Source organism: Eulemur rufifrons, chromosome 20 (genome assembly GCF_041146395.1).
Source record: "Eulemur rufifrons isolate Redbay chromosome 20, OSU_ERuf_1, whole genome shotgun sequence".
NCBI lineage: Eukaryota > Metazoa > Chordata > Mammalia > Primates > Lemuridae > Eulemur > Eulemur rufifrons.
Window position 1 is genome coordinate 31,376,815 of NC_091002.1, and position 19,976 is coordinate 31,396,790.

Sequence of the window (19,976 nt, forward strand, 5' to 3'; positions counted from 1 at the left end):
TTCTTCTCGACTGACCCTCACAGCATGATTCTTTGATCTCCATTTTGAAGGGAGAGAAGCAGAAGCCTTGAAGAGAGTTTTTATTACCAATCATCTCTAAGTGTGTTATTAGAATGAGAGAAAACGATTTTAATAGCAGCGATCGGCATGCCAGCCTTGGAAGGCATTAATATTTACTTAGAACTGGAGAAACAATGAAAGCTTTTATGAAGAGAACACACAAGGCCTCAGGCCCCAGCTCTGTGTGTGTGTGTGTGTGTGTGTGTGTGTGTGTGTGCGTTTGTGCAACAACAGAGACGTTTTTAAACGGCAAACTCCCATTTATGAGGCAAGGCTGCATCGCTTTAGCCCCAGACAGTAGTTTGACATTTGTCCACGTGGTGGCGCAGTCACTTTACTATTAATAACTGCGATCTTGCTTCCCCATAAAACACTATTTTCTGCTCCAAGGATATTACAGAGACTTATCAACTAATGCACAAAATGAAATTCCTAGGCAAAATTAGATAAAACTCAATGGAATTACAAAACGTATGTTCTCTAAAGAGTCCTCCATGTTTTGAAATTTTTCAAATAGCAATTACAGCAACTTTATCAGATAGTTCAATAGCAGCTTTTTACTCCAAATTTAAGTAACTTTCCCACAATGATACATAAAATAGTACCTCACCTTAATATTGGACTGTGCTCTAAGGGAGTCTCCACTTTGTAAAAAGGATATGAAGATTGTCAAACAGTTGAACCAATTAAATAATACATCTCAAATTTAACTTATCAAAAAATCAGGTGATATGCACACTCCCTGTGAGGTAGCTACTCTGTTGAAGGCAGACATTCACGCATCAGCCAGCTTTAAAGCTTTGTGTTGTTTTTTAATCACACCAACACAGTTAATTAAAGTTTTGTAAGTTTTTGTCCTGTCCCGAAGTTACTCAGTACACATGTAGGATGGGAATACTCACGCAAGTACCATGTAATTCACATAACGCATGCGGTACTTTGCAGTTCACAACTTGGAAGTCACCAAGCCTTCCACATCTCACAAAGTTTCTAGAATTTCTAGGGCTGCAGAGGTGGTCAGTCTGCTTTGGCTCCAAATTGCATTCCAGTATTCTCTACATTGATTTTTTTATTCTAAATATTTAAAACATATAAACCAAAAAGCACCTTAGTCACCTGTTATGTATACTAGCTGAATGATTTTGTGACATTTATGCCTATGAGACGAATACTGAAAATGTCACTAAAAGTTGATATTGTTTCTCAAATGTTAAAGTGAGAGAATAATATCACTTTTACCCGTTGGTTATTTAAAAGAAAACAACACAATTTTCAGTGTCAATGGGTGATGTGGCAGAAAAGAGATGAACTTCCTTTTTTGAAATCATGGGGCTTCTAAATACCTAAATTGTAGAATATTTTTCAGTAATAATTTCAGAAAAAAAAAAAAAAAACCCAAAACATGTGCAGACCATAGTTGAGAAGGCTACTTTGAATTAATGTGTAAGAGAAACAAAATACTGTTCCTTTTCAAATTAGCCTCAATCAGTTCAGGCCATTGCAAAATGTAGCAAGCAGACATTTGCCCTATCTTGTCATATTTGAAGTGAGAAATTTTGGTCTTCTGGGTGGTTCCATGTATTCATCTTTTTGTAATTTTTTTCTTTTGCCACAATAATATTAGAGTCTTTAGTCTTATTCAGAAATGTTTCCGAGCAATTTCTGGGTCATATGACTGGCCCATATCCCCAGAAGTCTGAAATGTTGTTGTCAGAGCTGAGCACAGAGATAAAAGCTGTCACTGTGAATGACCTTTTGTTGTACTTGTGGGAAGGAGAGGTGTACATATTTCATAAATGTCTTTGAAATACCCCGACCTTGTGCCACAATGGGTTAGCTGAAGTTTGGTCAAACTGTTCTTTTCATTTGGATCAGAATGAGAAATTTCAGGTTGATTTGCTTCATGCCAGAAACCCAAAACCAACACAACCCTGGCAGAAAGTCTATTCTTAGTTGCACGTGACCGGCTAGATGATATGGGGTGAGGAATCAAGGGTCAAGTAGCAAGTTACACAGCAAAAGAGGAATTGAGATGTTAGCTAGGTAACAGCCCCTAACATCTGTTGCCATAAAATCTCAGGTAGTTGATAATAAAAAAAAAAGCATCAGCTGTCTGCCAAAGAAAGTTGATTAATACATTTTTTTTCTTTTAAACTTAAACAAAAGGGAATGATCAAAGTTCATGGAAAAGGTAGTATTGCAAACTCATTCTCATTATCTGTGTCCTGTCCCTGAGTTATTCAGTACACACATAGGACGGGAATACTCACTGCAGTGCCGTGTTATTTACATAGGCATGAGGCACTTTGCCAGTTCACTACTTGAAATTCATCAAGCCTTCTATATCTCACAAAGTTTCTATTATAGAATTTCTAGGGCTGCAGAGGTGGCTCATCTGTTTTGCTGCACCCCTTTGCTCCCTCTCTGAGACCTCCACTGGGACAAGTGTTTTGGGTCCATTTTGCATCAGGTCCGTCCAACAGCATTATGGAGGTCAGTGTGCATCCAGTGGAATGTAAGCTCCTGTGGATAGGAACTTTGTCTGGTTCATGGTGCTATCCTCAGCATGTAGTACAGAGTCCAGCCTGTAAGACCCCTAATCATCCTGAGTTAATTAACTAGAAGGGAGTGGAGGGGGCGCAGGAGTGAGGAAGGCTCTATGTAAATGAAATAGTCACTTGAGCACTGTGACCTGAGCAATGTGGAGACACCAACTCGTAAATCTGTCGAGGGTCTGGAATTTCCTTCTTTCAAATGACCTATTTGGGTTAAGGAGACCACTCAGAGGCAAACCACATCACTTGGTGAGTACAGCTGAAGTTGACCCAAGAAAGGGGTATCTCTCAAGAGCAGAAACTTTTAAATGAGTCCAAAATATTAAATAATGATTGGAAAAGATCATGCAGAATCTGACACCCCTCTCCTCTTAGCCAACTCTCCCTTCTCATGATTCACCCAGCATGCGATGAGCTCATTTGGGTTCCAGGGAAAAACCTAAGACAAAGTCAAGGCTTGAAGAGTTGAGAGAGGCCCAGCCCTTCACCCTGTCTCCATTCTCTGATGTGTGAGTGAATCAGTGCTGTCTACGAGGACTTGCCTTAGTTAGAACAATTTCATTCCTCCTAATTTACACATAGAAAAGTGATTTTGAGTAATTTTATTATAGTCTAAAGAAGAAATCAGGAAGGAAAGCCAATCCTCTCCTCCTGCATATTTTCTGCCTTTTTAAAATTTTGCACCATCAATGAGCACCCACAATATTTATTGCCTTTACTAAGAGCTATAATGTTAGATGGTTAAAACTGCAAGAGGGTGGTATAGTGAAGATACTCCTCCCCTACTCCAGCAAATAAACCATTTTTATCACTGCTGAAAGAAAAACATCCCTTAAAAGTTATTTTATTTCTTGTTTTTATTACAAACAGAAAACATAAACCATGACACCCACCATCTTGTGCTTTGAAGTATGAAAGTCAAGGGAAAACTAATTTAGGAAGAGAAATGAAGCGCTCTGGAGGAGGGATGAAACAGCAAGGTTGAGAGATTAATGCTACATAGACAAATTGAAATCTAAAGTGAAAGTTTAGACAACGGTAATCAAAATGAATGATAACATGGAAAGCCAGCAGGATGGGAACATTTGAAGCAACAATCCATTCTGGTTCAACCAGATAAGATAGTTATCTTGTGTTTAATGCTGTTTCCTACACCATGAACATAAACACTCACTGCTGTACTCAGAGAAAAAGAAAATGGAGTCATCAGAATTTATCACTATTTTTCTATATGTAGTTAAATTAATTATCATCATACTTCCAAGTGAGGTAACATAGGGTCAACTTTTACAGTCAATTGTTTAAGATTCCCAGGTTGGAATATTTTTAAACAACCTAAAAGCCAAGATTTCTCGTAGCCCCAAGAATTTTTCTTCTCTCTACCAAGCACAAAGATAGACAAATAATTCTTCATCAACATAAAACTAGATTTTATTTTGGTATAATGTCTTTGTGTAATTTTAAACGTAACTTTAAAAAATAGATTTTCTTACCTGGAAAATGCTGCCATATTATCAGCCAAGGTTTCCTGATCATTTGCCCCAGACCTATAATAGTCATATATAGACTTTTGAAGTGTGGATTTAGCATGTTGTTCATAATCATTGATACAAAGTAGTCGGGGGAGCATTTTCGGTTTGTTGCAACCCCAGATGTTGTTTTGGCTATTCTTCTTCATGCATTGCCTTCTACACCCTGACTGTTCCGTTATTTGTCAATTATTAATAGACTTTTGCCAAAGTTCAGGTTTAGTTCTTTGTTGATTATGTCAAGTAGACAAGCATTATATGCCTAGACTTTTACATTTCATTTTGCAGACTGTCTGCCAAAGAACAAACAAGTCCCAAGAAGTTGGGGTTGGAGAGACAGTAGGTGGGGATATTCCTACCCCTCATGGGTGCTTCCTTCACCTCCCAAATAATCCCTTGTATTAGAGTGCTTGTCTCACAGTTTTCTTTTGGTGAAACTCAAACCAAGACAAGGAGAGAAATATTAACAACTGCCCAGACGAGTGACTGTGAGGACCAAAAGATGTATCAGTGAAACGCTCAGCACATAGTAGGTAGAGTTGACCCTTGAACAACACAGGTTTGACCTGCATGAGTCCACTTATATGTGGATTTTCATTTGCCTCTGCCACCCCTGAGACACCAAGAGCAATGCCTCCTCTTCCTCCTCCTCCTCAGCCTTCTCAATAGGAAGACTACAAGCATGAAGACCTTTATGATCCACTTCCACTTAATAAATAGTAAATACATTTTCTCTTCCTTGTGATTTCTTAATATTTTCTTTTTTTTAGCTTATTTTATTGTAAGACTACAGTGTATAATACATATACAAATATGTGTTAATCAACTGTTATCAGTAAGCCTTCTGGTCAACAATGGGATATTAGTAGTTAAGTTATGGGGGAGTCAAAAGTTATACACAGGGGACCAGCACCCCTAACCCCCACAGTATTCGAGGGTCAACTGTATTCGGTAAATATCACCCACCATCACCTTCATAATATATTTTGCCAACAAATTTTTCCAAAAGTCTTTTGCTTAGCCAATTATGTAAGTACAAACCCCTAACATGCAAAAAATTGGGATATTTGGACTTCTGGAAGGCCACTGCTGTTCTTCAAGTTGATCCTTTTCAATATTTTTTTGCTAGATTTGCAGGTAGTTCAATTTTTTTTCCTATGCTTTCAAGAGAAATGCCTTCCCGAAATAATGTATATTTATATAGCCAAATCTTTTAAACAACTCCCTTATCTGTACTTTACAAATCTTCATAGAATACAAAGGATAGGGTGCAAGATCATAATATAAGGGTCCTCTAAATTTATTTTGGAAAAGGAAAATAGTCTAAGGTGAAGAAGAATACTAGGGGCCAGTATGTAATCTGTGACTTGGTTTAGACCTGTGGCTACAGAGTATACACAGAGCCCAGTCAACTATCCTATAAAATTCCCATGCCGTGTATCACAAAAAGGAGCAAGAAAGAGACTATCAATCAAATCCATTTCCACTACTGACAAAGCAACTAGAAACCAAAGATTTTAGTTCCATAGCGGTCCATTGGGAAAACTGGGAATGAAACCACAACCAAAACTATAAGCTACGCTTTCCCAACAATAATGATATACACAGTATCTAAAGAGTAGACAGTTTTAAATTAATCAAAATAGCTTTATGCTGTTAGGAATGACATTGAATTATACAATACATAGGTTTGTTCTTAAAATTCACAAATGCTTACCTTTTGCATCAGTGTAGTGATAGGTCAAATGACATAATTGCTATCGGGATGTGAAAACTCCGTTAATAAGATAAACAACATCTAGGCCGGGCGGAGTGGCTCACGCCTGTAATCCTAGCACTCTGGGAGGCCGAGGCGGGTGGATCCTTTGAGCTCAGGAGTTTGAGACCACCCTGAGCAAGAGCGAGACCCTGTCTCTACTAAAAAGTAGAAAGAAATTAGCTGGACAACTAAAGATAGATGGAAAAACTTAGCCGGGCATGGTGGCGTGTGCCTGTAGTCCCAGCTACTTGGGAAGCTGAGGCAGGAGGATTGCTTGAGCCCAGGAGTTTGAGGTTGCTGTGAACTAGGCTGATGGCCGCAGCACTCTAGCCCGGGCAACAGAGTGAGACTCTATCTAAAAAAAAAAAAAAAGAGATAAACAACGTCTAAATAACTCAGTTTCACAATTAACAAAATCATTATGAAAAGTTGATCTAAGGGATCTTAACTCCTGCTGAGAACTGATTCAAATTTTGCAGATTAAAGCAAGACCTTTTGCTTACATATTTATTCACTTGCAATTTTAGCCATTATTAAAACTATTAGCACCTTACAACTAATATAATTGGGATGAAGAGGTAAGTTAACATTCTCTAATGAACCTTAAGCAAACCAAGTCCTGGTGAAACTAAAGAAAACACATAAAGGCCAATGGTTCTCAAAGTGGGTCCCAGACCAGCAGCATCAGCATCACCTGGGAACTTGTTAGAGATGCAAATTCTCAGGCTCCACCCTAGTCCTACCAAATCAGAAACTCTACAGCCATTTGTGCTGTAAGGCCTTCCAGGTTATTTGACGCACAATATTGCCTGAGAACCATGGTTTTGGCAAGATGGAGAATAAAGAAGGATTTTTTAAAAAGAGCTGTCAATTTAAAAAAAAATTCCACTCTCCTTATGAACTATTATAACCCAGCAGTTTATTTGAAGTACCATCTTAGTGGGCAAACTCTGAAATGTGGTCCCCACTTGGCTTAATTTATCTCTTGGTAGATAGGACTAAAAGAAGAGATTGGCGTTTAGAACAGCTTTTGTTAATTTGTGATCATTACATTGTTTAAATGGCTCACCATTCTTTTAGAGACAACACATTCTATAAAACTCCTCTCTAGGTCCCTGTGAAGTGAGATGCTGAAGAGGCACATCATAGCAAAAAAAGTTCAGGGTTTGTTCAAGTCACTAAAGGCTGCATTTGCACACCCCTCCACCTCGCCACAACCACCACCAAGTGTGGGGATCAATCCGGGTGGTAAAATGCCAATGTGGATGGTATCCGCAGGGTTTAGGGCCCTCCTGCACAATGGCCAAAAGAATAGGGTTTGGGGTTTTTGTTTCAATTAATGCAATCTTAACTCCGACCCTCCCTAATATCCCAATAAATATTATCCTCTGCAGAATAATGCTCCAACATCTCCACAACCTTTGGATTTTTTTTTCAAACCATCTTGAGGAACTCTCTCCTGCTTATTTATTGCAAGGGAAACTCAAACATGAACTAGAAGGAAGCAATGAGAACTCCACATCCTTAACTGAATGTTCATCATCATTTGTCTTAAGATGCAATATAGGCTATTGCTTTGAGAATTTCCTATTTTCTGATTTTGTCTTTTTAGGAGGCTTTGATTTTAAATGAGGGATAGGGTTTGGTTGAATCTTAATTATTTCCATGAGTGTAGGCACTAGAAGAGGCTAAGTTTTACAATGTCTCAAGTACCAATGGATAGCGAGATGCCAGGGTATCCTAAACTGCTGGAGAGAGTGCCTCTTACAAAGGTAAAAACTATTTGATTGCAGTCTTACTATACATCTTTATATACGTTTTTTATTTTTGGTAGAGATGGGGTCTCACTTTTGCTCAGACTGGTCTCAAACTCATGACCTCAAGCAATCCTCCCATCTAGGTCTCCCAGAGTGCTAGGATTACAATTGTGAGCCACCACGCCCAGCCTCCATTACTTTCCTGACATTTCAGGAACACATTGTAAAATATGCTTATAATATTTTATCTCACATCTGCAGGTGCTTTGTAAAAGACTTTTTATTAAAACTAGTCCACATATTTCCAAATGCTTTAATTATGGTTCTTTAATTTAATTATGGCCCTTTTATTGTATAGAAATGTAAAAGTTTAATTTAGTCAAATGTATCAATAATGTTACTGATGGTTTGTTTGGGCTTTTTAGTCTCATTTAGAAAAATCCCTCAAAGGTCTTAAAAACATTCTCCCATATTTTCTTCCATATGGAACTGATCTTTGTGCACTACGGTGGTTGCTATTTTGTATCTGTAAGCAAAATGAGCCAAATATTTGGTTAAAAAAATATATCCAACTCCTTGTTTCAAGGCACATAGTGATATTGCATGTTCTGTTCCCTTATGTATGGGGACATGCTGGTTCTGGCCCATATGAACAGTTCTGAATGAATTATTAGTGTCTGGTAGCCATCAAATTGGGGTTGAAGCATTTGATTGCCAATGCGAGACCCTTCCTATCTCTCCTCTCCTTGGCAGATCAGCAAGCTCTGTCCTCACGGTGGCTGCTTCGTCAGCATGGGTGGTGATGAGAAGAGCCCTAGGCAACATATGACTGGCACATAGTGTGATCACACATTATATCTTTGTCATTCTAAGTCACATAATGTATCCCAATCTAACTGATCCATACAAGGCCCAAGGTAGAAATTAATTTATTTTTCCAAATAAATAACCAATGGTCTAACCATCACTGACTGAATAAACCAGATTTCCAAACTCGTTCAATAATATTCATTAGGACAGAAATATTTCATATTATGAATGTAACCAATATAAGCTAAACCATGTTCTTTTGATTAACAAAAAACTAACTTTAAAAAAAAAACTAACTTTATGCCACACTATTTCCTATGTAGATGTAGGATATTCCCAAAGTTAATAATGAAAAAAGATAAATAATGGATGCTATAAAGTATGTCCTCTGTGAGCAGTGTATAGAAATCTCCAAAGGGGGCTATTCTTAAAACACAGTTGTACTTGGAATCAGTGAGCAAGAGCAGATTGGTTAATAATTGGATGCCATGCTCTCTGATTTTAGAGATTAGGAATCAAAATGAAATGATCTTAAAGAGTGTTTTGTTTGAACTATTGTCTTCTGCTAGGAGGAAAAGCTCTTCATATTTAAAACAACACAATTTCTTCAGGTAGATAATTTGAATCTACACAGGAAAGACAGCTCTACCCGAAAGGTGATGCTGAAAGGAAATCAGTGCACGTGGGTGCACATCCCAGAATAGATTCTCATTCTGCAGGCACCTTGTCTGAGAGGGTGAGACACAGACACGTGTATTCTTCTGAAAGGCATTCAACTATTTGATCCTCGTACAAGTGTTATAGATGATTAATAGTATGTTTCTTGAAAATCAAATCTGACAGCCAAATAGCCATGTCAAATGAAAACTCCTTTTAGCATATTTGAAAACTAGAAAATTTGGGGGACCAACATATTTTGGAAATTAGTAAAATATGAGACTATTTATGTGAAATGTACTTAGAAACCACGCAAATTTATTAAAAGCAAACGGACTTAGAAAAAGGAGCAGACTGGATAAATTTCTATCCTTCCTTTCCTTATTTTGTTGCTAAATATAAAAAAAAATAAAAGTCAGTCTTTTCAGATATGTAAAAACGCTTTTTTATATTCTGATACTTCAACTCAATTGCTGGGAATATCATTTGTGACAAGCAAAGGTAGCCGCCCATTCATAAAGGACAGCTTAAGAGGAAAGAAGTGTTTATCTTCTAACTTATTACCATTGAGGGAACTGTTTGGCAGGAATGGTGTTTCTTTTATCTGCTCTGGGACCATTGGTAGTGAATGTTCCCTATGAGATTTCAGACCAACATAAGTCAGTTTTGTGTGGATTGATATTCAATTTTATAAACTCTTAATGAAATCGTGTAGGCCTTATAACATGCCGATAGCCTCAACATAATCAGGAAGACAAAGACTTCTTTTCAACTTCTGTGCAGCACCTAAACGAAGCGTATCAGTTGGCTAATTAAGGAAGATAAAAGCAGATCATTTTTCAGGTGTCTCAGGGTTATATACCTCTGTACAGCCCCGGCACCAGGCAATCCCTTTAGTAAAAAGAGAAATCACAGGTTTTGCATGGCTGCCTTTCTTTGGTTAGGTGGAGACAATATTATTATATAATGAAACCTTGTAGCTCTTTTCCTTTCTAAGCCATGCTTTATCTACTGTAGAATAACTCTTGAAAGTTAAGTACACATGTATTTAAGAGTCCTATTTTACTCTTCCTTGTTTAAGAGGAGAGAAGTCACCGAAAAAAGGATAGGTTGAAATGTTGACAAGAACATGGTAAATTTGCAACAGAAAGACACTTGGAAAAAAATTTCATTTTAATATGCTTTGTATCAAGTGGCTGTCAAGTTATTATCTAAGGCAATTGTCCCCTCTCAGCTGTTAGGTCACTTGAAAAAACAAAAACGATGCATTAGCCTTGTTTTCTCACAAGTACTCAGCCCACACCCACTTCTACCTTTTCTGCTCTCTTAGTATCTACGTTCATCTCTCCAGTTCCACAGTAGTCAGACAGCAGCGGGAAGCAGGCCAGCTCACAGCTCTTAGCCCTTTTACCTTAATGGGATTTTCCAGAAATCATGTGAATAGGGATCATACAAATTGTTCTTCCCCTTCAGCTTGGAGTAACAGGAAAGTGTCTGCTAATGAGATTTCAGCATTGATAGACATCAGTATTATCCAGAAAGGAGATGGCATCATTTGCAATGCTCAGGAAACAATTTCTTAATGGATAATCAGGTTGGAAAACCAAAGGACTTAAAAATTATAATCACACGGGCAGGTTTTTATTTTAACTGATTTTTCTAAGCATAAATAAAATGTGTTTTTTTGGTTCTTTCAGTCTGGAGTCAGTACTGACTGCTGCAAAAATCAACATTGAATAATGTTAAATAGCTCCTGCCCATAAAGGATACATAAGTTCTCAAAATGTTTAGATACATAGAAAATGAGCAGTACCTGGAATTCAAATTTGACTAGTGAGACACATAATCTTTATATCTGCCTCTTTTCATTTCCCTTGATTGGCACAATTAGAGAAAAGCAGTCCTAAAGTAGCTTCCCAAACTGGGTTCCATGGATAACTAACAAATATTCCTTCACAGAAAGTGCCTATATGTAGGAAAAAAATATGTGGTTCAATGGAAAACTATGATTGTTTAGATCACAACAGGTTATCTGATGCTAGTTGTCACTATCTTTGAGCTATTTTAGAACTGTGTAAGTTGTAGATGTCTGATGGAAATGCAAAATAACACAAACATTCAATCCATAACAGCAGTTTAACCCCATTAATTTCATCTTTCATGATCATTTACCCCTCGTGCTCTGGCCAAAACCTAGGAAACCTTACTAATTCTTTTTCCCTTTTACCATCTACATCTAATCCAGAAACAAGTCCTACTGACTTTGACATTAAATTATATCCCAATTCCTACCATTAAACAAAACATGTATTCCAACTGCTCTGGTCCACGCCACCAACCTCTCTCACTTGAACTGTGGACCACAATGAAACTTAAAAACTTAAGTCAATCCATGTTACTTCCTGGCTTTCAAGCCTCAAGTGGCTTTTCATCACACTTAGAATAAAACCCATGTTCTTACTAGGTAAACGTCACAGTGTTAAATAATCTGCCTCTCCCATCATATACATTTTTGCTTGAAGATATCAAACCTATTCTAGCTCCAGAGCTTTTTATCTCTAAGAAACTCTTATTGTGTAGACTTTTCTAGGGCTGACTCCTTCTCCTTCCAAAATTCTGGGCAAGTGGCACTTTTTCAGAGAAGCCTTCCTTGATTACCTTATTTAAAATTGCATCCTCCTTCCCTAGCTCTGCTCCTTATCCTGCTTTATTTTCTTCATAGTACGTATAAGTATAAAAACATCTGAAATTATATTATCAATTTATGTGTTTATTTATTATCATTGTCCCCTACAAAAATATGAGCTCCTTGAAGTCATAGGTTTATTTCTCTTTTCCACAGCTGAATCCCCAGTGTCCAGAACTGAGTGAGGTATACAGGCTGCCATGGCAGCCCGAATAATGCTCCCACACTCCTGCCACCATCTGTTCACATTCTAATCCCTAGAACCTGTGAATATGTCAGCTTAAATGGCCAAGAGACTTTGCAGACGTGATTAAATGAAGGACCTTAAAATGAAGAGATTATCCTGAATTGGGCCCTCAATGTATTCACAAGGCTTTTGTAAGAGGGAGGCAACAAGGTGTATGTGGGGGAAGGCAGCGATGGGATGATGAAAGCAGAGATTGGAGTGATAAGACAGGAGCCAAAGAATGCTGGCAGGCTCCAGAAGCTGGAAGAGGAAAGGAACAGATTCTCCCTGAAGCCTCCAGAAGGAATGCAATCTGCTGACACTTTGGAGTTTAGCCTCTTCAGACTCATAACTTCTGGCCTCCAGAAATGGAAGATCATAAATTTGTGTAGTTTAAGCCACTAACTTTGTGAAAATTTGTTACAGTAGTATAATTGCAAACTAATATAGATGTATTCCACAGATATTTGCTTAAGGAACTGGTTCCTTAACAGAGGCAATATACAGTCAGGTACTGAATAACAATGTCTCGGTCAACACATGTACGGATAGACTGCACATTCAATGGTGGTCCCATGAGATTATAATATCATATTTTTACTGTACCTTTAATATGTTTGGATATATTTAGATACAGGAATACTTGCCACCATGTTACAAATGCCTGCAGTGTTGATCATAGTGACATGCAGTCCAGGTTTGCAGCCTAGGAGCTATAGGCCACATATAGCCTAGGTGTATAGCAGGTTATCCACCTAGGTTTATGTGAATTCACTTTATGATGTTCACAGAGCGATGAACTTGCCTAATAATGAATTTCTCAGACTGTATGTCTGTCATTGAGCAACACATGACTGTAACAATGATTTAGAACACAGACTATGAACTAAGATTTATTGGCTTCAAATCTTACCTTTTAGATTAACAAGATAGTACCTGTGAAGCACTTTATACAATCACACAATAAATGCCAGCTATGTTGTGTCTCATAGTTCAAAGAGAAGTTCTAGCCCTGTGTTTCTTAATCCCGGCTGCACATTCAAACCACTTGAAGAGGTATAAAATGCTCATGCTTTACCTCACAAAGGCGGAGCCAGCGACATAATTTGCAGGGCTCCATGCAAAATGAAAATGCAGGGCTCTTACTCACAAGCTATTAGTAATTTCAAAACTATAACAGCAGCATAGCATTTAAACCCAGCATTCGGCCCTTTCTAGGCATGGGGCCCTGAGGGACTGCACAGGTCATATTCCTGAAGCCCACGTTGCTCAAACGATTGTGAAATCAGGGTAGTGTCCCAGTATCTGTAATGTTTAAAAGCAGAGCTATTCTAGTATAGAACCACAGGTGAGAGTCACTGATATCGTCCAACAGTATCATTTAATAAATCAAAAACACCGAGGCCCATGTTCAATGCTGGCTTCCCACAATAGCTCCAAAACCACCTGTCAAGAAGACCAAGTTGAGCTTATTGTTTACTTGGTAACAGAGTCCTACCTCAACAGAGTCTTAATTGCATCTTACTGGGGGGATTGGCAAACTTGGGATATTTGTCAAAAACTGGAAATCTCAAATGTGAAACCTGCTATAAGTAAATGTTAGACAGCAAAGCCTTCCTTGACCCAGACCCCAGAAAAACCTGCAGGAAGCAGAGCCACGGCTGCCTGGGATGCCCGACCTGGACTCTGTGAAACAGTAATAACATTCTTGTTCTTAAAGACCCTAAGATCTGGGGGTCTATTAGCACAGCCTAGACTAGCCTAATACAGTTATCAATTTCAAGAAGTTCACATGTTCTAAGAAAAGAATTCCTATTATAATAAAACATATCTCTTAAAGAGCCTTCAAGATTAAAGCAAAGTAGAGAGTTGAATTTTATAAGTCAGCACTGTTGGTTTCAAAGCTGCAGGCTTTGCTCCCACCAAGGATGGATAATCAAGGTCATGTAGGCGGATCCAGCATAACAGATAACAGATTTCTCTGCATAGACAAAGAAGCATTCTGAGCTAGTTCCTCTGAGGGAGGAACTTGGTGGCATGCAAGTTTAATAACTGTCTTCTTACTACACATCCTCCTATATCTTCCAAAAGGAAAAATCAAATCTGCGCTTTTTCATTCTCTGAGGGTGTTTAAAGAAGTCACCTCACCTCCTTTCTGCTTTTCCACTGTGCTAGTGGTTGGGAGGGTTAGATGTAGAATGTTTCCTGAAAGCCCTAGGAGACCAGGTCAGCCCACAGTGTCTTGGAGGATTAGCAGCATCCCTTGCCATCTGCTGCAGCCCTGGCCTCCCCTAAGACCTCAGGACAGAGGGAGACCAAGAGGTCAGGACAAAGAGTTTCTACAGGTGACACAATGGGCTGTGATCCTTGAACTCGTCTTCAGTTTAGTGCACTTTCCAGAGCAGCTAAAGGGCACATGGTTTGGGTTTCACCAAGCCAGGCAGGGACAAAGACAGAGAGAGAGTACGAACAGACTGATGGACACAGAGGAAAATTATTTTAACAAAGTAATATTTTTTACTGCCCAGGCAAATGGCTTTTGTGAAAATACTTATATGAAAAGCAATATGCCACTGTTTTTACTTATTCATCACTTTCATTAAGTTTTGATGCAAATGGGAATTTACAATAAAATGAAAACATTTAGGATCAAGGATTATGTACAATACTGAGATCAAATGATTCGTGATTCAGGCAATGTACTTGAAACACATTATCTTGATTTCTCATTCCAGTTGCTGCAGATGCTGTCTGAGGAAGCAGAGAATACACGAAGAGAAAAATAAATACACTGGGCTAAATAAATCAAGACTATTACAAAGAATATAAATAACAAATTTATAACACATTGCAGTACACATAAGCAATGTTTTTAGTATAAAAATTGTATTTCCACGAAGCTGCCTAATAAAAAATATGATTAAACTACTTTGGAAACATGTCAAAGTTGTATGAGTCACACATACAGAGTGTCACAGTCTACGTAAACCTTTACTGAGGAGAAGCCATCTGAAGGCCACTTCCTAGGCTGAAGCTATCAGAACCCTTGCAAGTGACCTTTCTGCTTCAGGACAGCTATTCAGAAAGCTGCCCCATCAGGGTTCATCAGACTTGACACCACATTTGGCTTTTTCAAGACAAGCTATAATCTTCTCAAGGGAATCAAAACATAGGACTGAGGTAAAGAGATATTACAGAAAAAGGAACCTTTCTGTTGGCACAAAAGATTGCAGGAGTACTTTCCAAAATGTTGGTGTATTTGACAGGATGGGTCAACCACACATTTGTAATACTGGCAGACATAACACGCAACACCAAGATGAAGGACATAGATAACCTACTGATAGACACTAGCCAAGCACGAGTCTCCCCCTTCTTTCTCACTTCACACCAAAGATTTTATGCTGAAATATAAGTTTACCCTATCTTCTCCACCTTTCTATTTTTTTAAATTTTTCTTTAGATTCTTCCATGTTTCCCATCCTGTAAAACAACATATTAATACAAGCTCCACTCCTGAGGGACTCGGTAATAAAAAGTCACATGGTAAGTACTCGTGTTAAAAATCATTTTTATCATCTACCCTGAAGGTGTTACAAGAATCAGATTCTGCAGACTTAAATATACCCAAATCATGTTGCAAAATCATAGCTAGCAACAAAGGTTTTGGCCATAAAAAGTCAAAATTTGCCTTTCTCCACTGTCAAAAGCCAACCCAGTTGAAGCTTATTTACTTTTTACTACAGTAGTTATTTTGAAGTTATGCAGTTCAAGAGGCCTGTGGCTAACAGACAGGGCTCCTGTGCGCAAGATGAGACTGTATGTGCCCATGCAGTGCAAGACCCTGTGAACTCTCCAACCCCACCCAATGATTATACTTCAAAGGGAAAGAAAGAAGTGGGATTGCTGGCATGTTGCTTCAATATGAGATCTCTAAGTAAGCTGAATTGGTTTAGCAGATATAGCAAGAGATGAATAATCAAAAAATAAAAAGGTAATCAGAACTTGCAAATTTTCCTTCTAATCAAAGAAAAGGCATCTGCTCCAACTACCCACACATAAAGCACTGCACATCCCCACTCCAAAATCCAGTTACTTTCATTTCATTCTCTTAATTTTAATTCATACAAACTACCATACTGTAATTAAATATCTGGCATTGCAATAGAGGGAAGCCTGATTTTTAATTTTTTTTTTAAATCACAAGCATGTTTCCAAGCACTTGACTTCTAGATTAAATATATTATCTACAGGAAAAATCTCCAAAGTCTTATTGAAATGTTGATCTAATTTCAAGTTTAAATTATTTTAGGTTGATTTTTTTTCCTTCAGTTTTATATTTGTTAAGTATTGAAAACAAATCTAAAGCCTTCAAGTGGAAAGAAATTAAATCAGATGTGTACTTATCAGGCTGATTGGTAAAAAATAACCCATCATTTGCCAGGATGTTAAAAAAGGGAAAATCAGGAGAAAATGGTTCCAATGGATACATACTTAAACTTTTAACGGGTCCTCTTCTCTAAGATGTTTTGTGTCTCACCCTCCATTTTTTTTTTAAAGTATTGCTGAAAAAGAAAATGCATTTTTCTTATTACATAATTAGATACAGGTCGAGCATCTCTTAACCGAAATGCTTCGAACCAGAGATGTTTCAGATTTTTTTGGATTTTGGAATGTGTGTATATACATAATGAGATATCTTGAGCATAGGATCCATGTCTAAACATGAAATTCATATACACCTTACTCCTATAGCCTGAAGGTAATAGAAGATTTTAATCTTGCACATGAAACAAAATTTTGACTGTGTTTTTACTGCAACTGGTCACATGAGGTCAGATGTGAAATTTTCCACTTGAGCCATCACAGCACTCAAAAAGTTCCATATTTTGGAATATTTGGGATGTCAGATTTTCAGATTCAGAATACTCATACTATTTGGAGACTAGTTGGAAACTGACCTTACATTTAGCAAATCCAAGGTAGATTGTATTTCTGCATGCCTTCTCCTCTAGTCAAATACTCCACTAAAAAAAATATAAGAATAATTCAATTTTGGAGGAGAGAATTATACAGAAAAACTAAACTATAAAACTTACTCTGTATCTTGGACCTTGAACTTACTGTTCTCTGAAAACTTTGTTTCAGGTGATTAAGAGAGAAAGAAATCCAGGGACAGGAGGGAAGGCCCAGCTCAGCTCTGATCCAGAGAAGATTCCTGGCATCAGGGAGACGGAAGTGCCATGACCAGAACTGTGGCACTTTGGGTGAGGATGTGTCAGAGACCGACATGGCAGGAGGGGCAGAAATGGGTCCCTGTCAAGGTTCTCCCAGGCCATCAGTTCTGTGATGTACTCAACCTTGAGGCTGAACTGCTGAATGAACAGCACGATAACTGGTGACTCTTAACAAACTTCACTGTGCTGGGCAAGGAGGCTATTAAGTAACTGAGTTGGAAAGATGAAAAATAACTGTTTCTAAAAATCGATACTGTCAGAAGAATAACCTCCTTTGTGCAAGGTTTGCAATAGTCTCATTCAACCACAGGAGGGCAGAGAGTTTCAGAACCTCTCCTCACCAGTGAGCCCCATGTTCACGGTTAATACAAGGAAAGGGTTATCTAAACAGCCAGATAGAAATATACTGCATGTTCCTTTTTAAAGATGACAGAAACTTTTAGAATTTCATATACCTGTACTCATTATTTTTCCTGGACCCAAGGGGCATAGAATCAACTTTAGGCATCTTTCATATGCCTGGAATCTAATTTCATGAATTTATTCTGAGACATAAATCAGGTAAGAGAGAAGTAGACGGATGGATTTTTAAAGGAAACTGGGCTCCCTAGATACATATAGTTGATTGAGTATTGAGACATTTATAAAGATATAATTCTTTAGATTATGAAAGATGGAAACAAAATCAAATCTTTCATTTCCAGATACTGACTTTCATTAATTCTTTCACCAAAAGCACATCACCGAAGGAAAACCAGAAATGGTTTTCCAGTTATTATTAAAGTGGTTCAAGAGCCAGGGAACCCCTTGAGATGGAAACAAAACAACACAGTATTCGAGTTTTCTTCACAAGACTACCTTGTGCTGGCAATACTTAGAGGGCTTCTGGCTTCAAAAAGAATATTGCTAAAGAAACTTCTTGGAAAAAACTACTACATTTTGGCCAAAAAATATAAAAGATCTGTCCTGTAAAATCCCTACTTCCTTTTGAATCTCTTATGGTTACAACATTTCGTTCGAGATGTTTGGCAGTCACAACTTCTTGGGTTGTGGTTGCTGATTATCTAAACCCTTAAGTCAGAATAAACATGGTTGATGTAAACCTGGCTGCTAAGTCCTCTCACCAAGGAACAACTGTGCAGAGTGTGGGGAGCCTGTAGGCGCAGGGGGAAAGAGTTGAAAAAAAATTAAAGGTAAGGAAAAAAACACCACAAAGGAGACTTAGAGGTTTGGGATGATTTCAGAGCCCTTTTCTAAATCCAGGGCCCTGTCAATCTCTGTCTCTAAAAGTGTTCATGCACTATGGTGCCTGATGTTTCCCGCAATTTGACGAAAATAAAAACACAAGACAAGGAAGCAAGACTTCTGCTGCACAGTGAGGATGCTCAGAGCCAAGGCTCCTTTGTTTTCATTTTATGGGGCCTGTGGCCTTGTCTCTAGAAGGGGCTAAGGAGGGCTGGGGGTGGCCTCCTCTGGTCAAGACTCGCTAGCCCCAAGTGAGTGAACTTATCCCCATCCCAAGTCCGTGAACAGATCCTAACATCACCATCATGTTTGTCTTTCCATATCATGATTGTCATACCTGAAAGATTCTCCTTAGCATACATGACGCTTACTGGCATGAGACCACATGACAAGAGATCATCTTTTAAGCAAGAAGCTTGCTTATTTAGAAAAAAATTAAGGGTTTGGTTTAAACTGCAGACCAGAGGGAAGCTGACATATTCTTTTGGTCTGTATTCTTAGAAACAACGTCATTAACCCTATGGTCCCTTATCAGCATGCTGACTTTTGCGCTGCCTCAATGAGTCCTCCCCCTGCTCTGCGTCAGCTGAGCGGGGCTGCTCAGTGGTGTCTTCTTCAGGCTCCTCAGGTTCCACCTCCCCCTGGGCCGCGCTGCCCTCTCTCTGCGGTCCCTGGTCATTGGCATCACTCCTCTCCTCATACACCCCAGAAGCCGGGTTGTCTTCTTCCTCTTCTTCCTCTACTTCGTCATCATCACCAAGGTCTTCTTTCTCTTCTTCATCATCTACAAGGCTGTCCTTGTTTTCTTCTTCATTCGAGTCATCTTTTTCCTCCTCTGCATCCTGCAACTGTTCAGCCCTTTGAGCCTCCTCTGACCTCTGATTCTGCTCTGTGGAGGGAAGAGAGAGGAACAGCCTCTGAATAAACAATGGTAATTCCGTAATCAGCTGAGTGTGTTCAGCTATGAAATGAAAAAATGGAGGAAGTGAAAGTTTTTCCACACTGGAGCTGTGCTATCACACAGGACAACTGGCATCTGCCTAGCCCCATTCAGGGCTTCTCCGTCCCTCTCTGGAAATTTCACTGACCACGTGGACTTTGGCAGAGCATGTAGGCAGGGACAGCAAAAGTTCCTTCATGCTCTGTATTTTGTACCTTGTGGAAGGCTCATTGACCCCCACTGGTCATGGCAATGGGTTCAGAAATGAGACAAGCTGAGCCAATCCAAGTACTCCCCAGGCGTTCTAGGCCAGAGTAAGGAGGAAAAGCCTCTCTTTCTTCAAGGACTGTTAAATAGAGAAAATGTGAGCTGGGACTGTGGACAGCCACTGAATGAGCCACCGGGGGCAGAACCCCAACATCACTTGGGCTGTGCGTGAAGCTAGAACATCTCTGGACTTTTCAGGGATGTGAGCTAATACATTTTCATTTTTTTCCCGAAGATGCTTTATACTG

The 19,976-nt window shown here is 38.8% G+C and overlaps 2 protein-coding genes across 2 annotated transcripts in view; both read right to left on the minus strand.

Moving 5' to 3' along the window:
- The window catches only part of HAO1 (hydroxyacid oxidase 1), a 50,201-nt gene extending 45,915 nt beyond the window's left edge, over positions 1–4,286 (minus strand). Inside the window, exon 1 of the mRNA XM_069496674.1 lies at positions 4,109–4,286. Within this exon, the coding sequence (XP_069352775.1) occupies positions 4,109–4,245 (137 nt within the window). The 5' untranslated portion in view covers positions 4,246–4,286. The remainder of the gene's footprint in view (positions 1–4,108) is intronic.
- Positions 4,287–16,720: 12,434 nt separating this feature from the next.
- TMX4 (thioredoxin related transmembrane protein 4) overlaps positions 16,721–19,976 on the minus strand; it is a 34,619-nt gene continuing 31,363 nt past the window's right edge. The window contains exon 8 of the mRNA XM_069495925.1: positions 16,721–19,410. Within this exon, the coding sequence (XP_069352026.1) occupies positions 19,040–19,410 (371 nt within the window). The 3' untranslated portion in view covers positions 16,721–19,039. The remainder of the gene's footprint in view (positions 19,411–19,976) is intronic.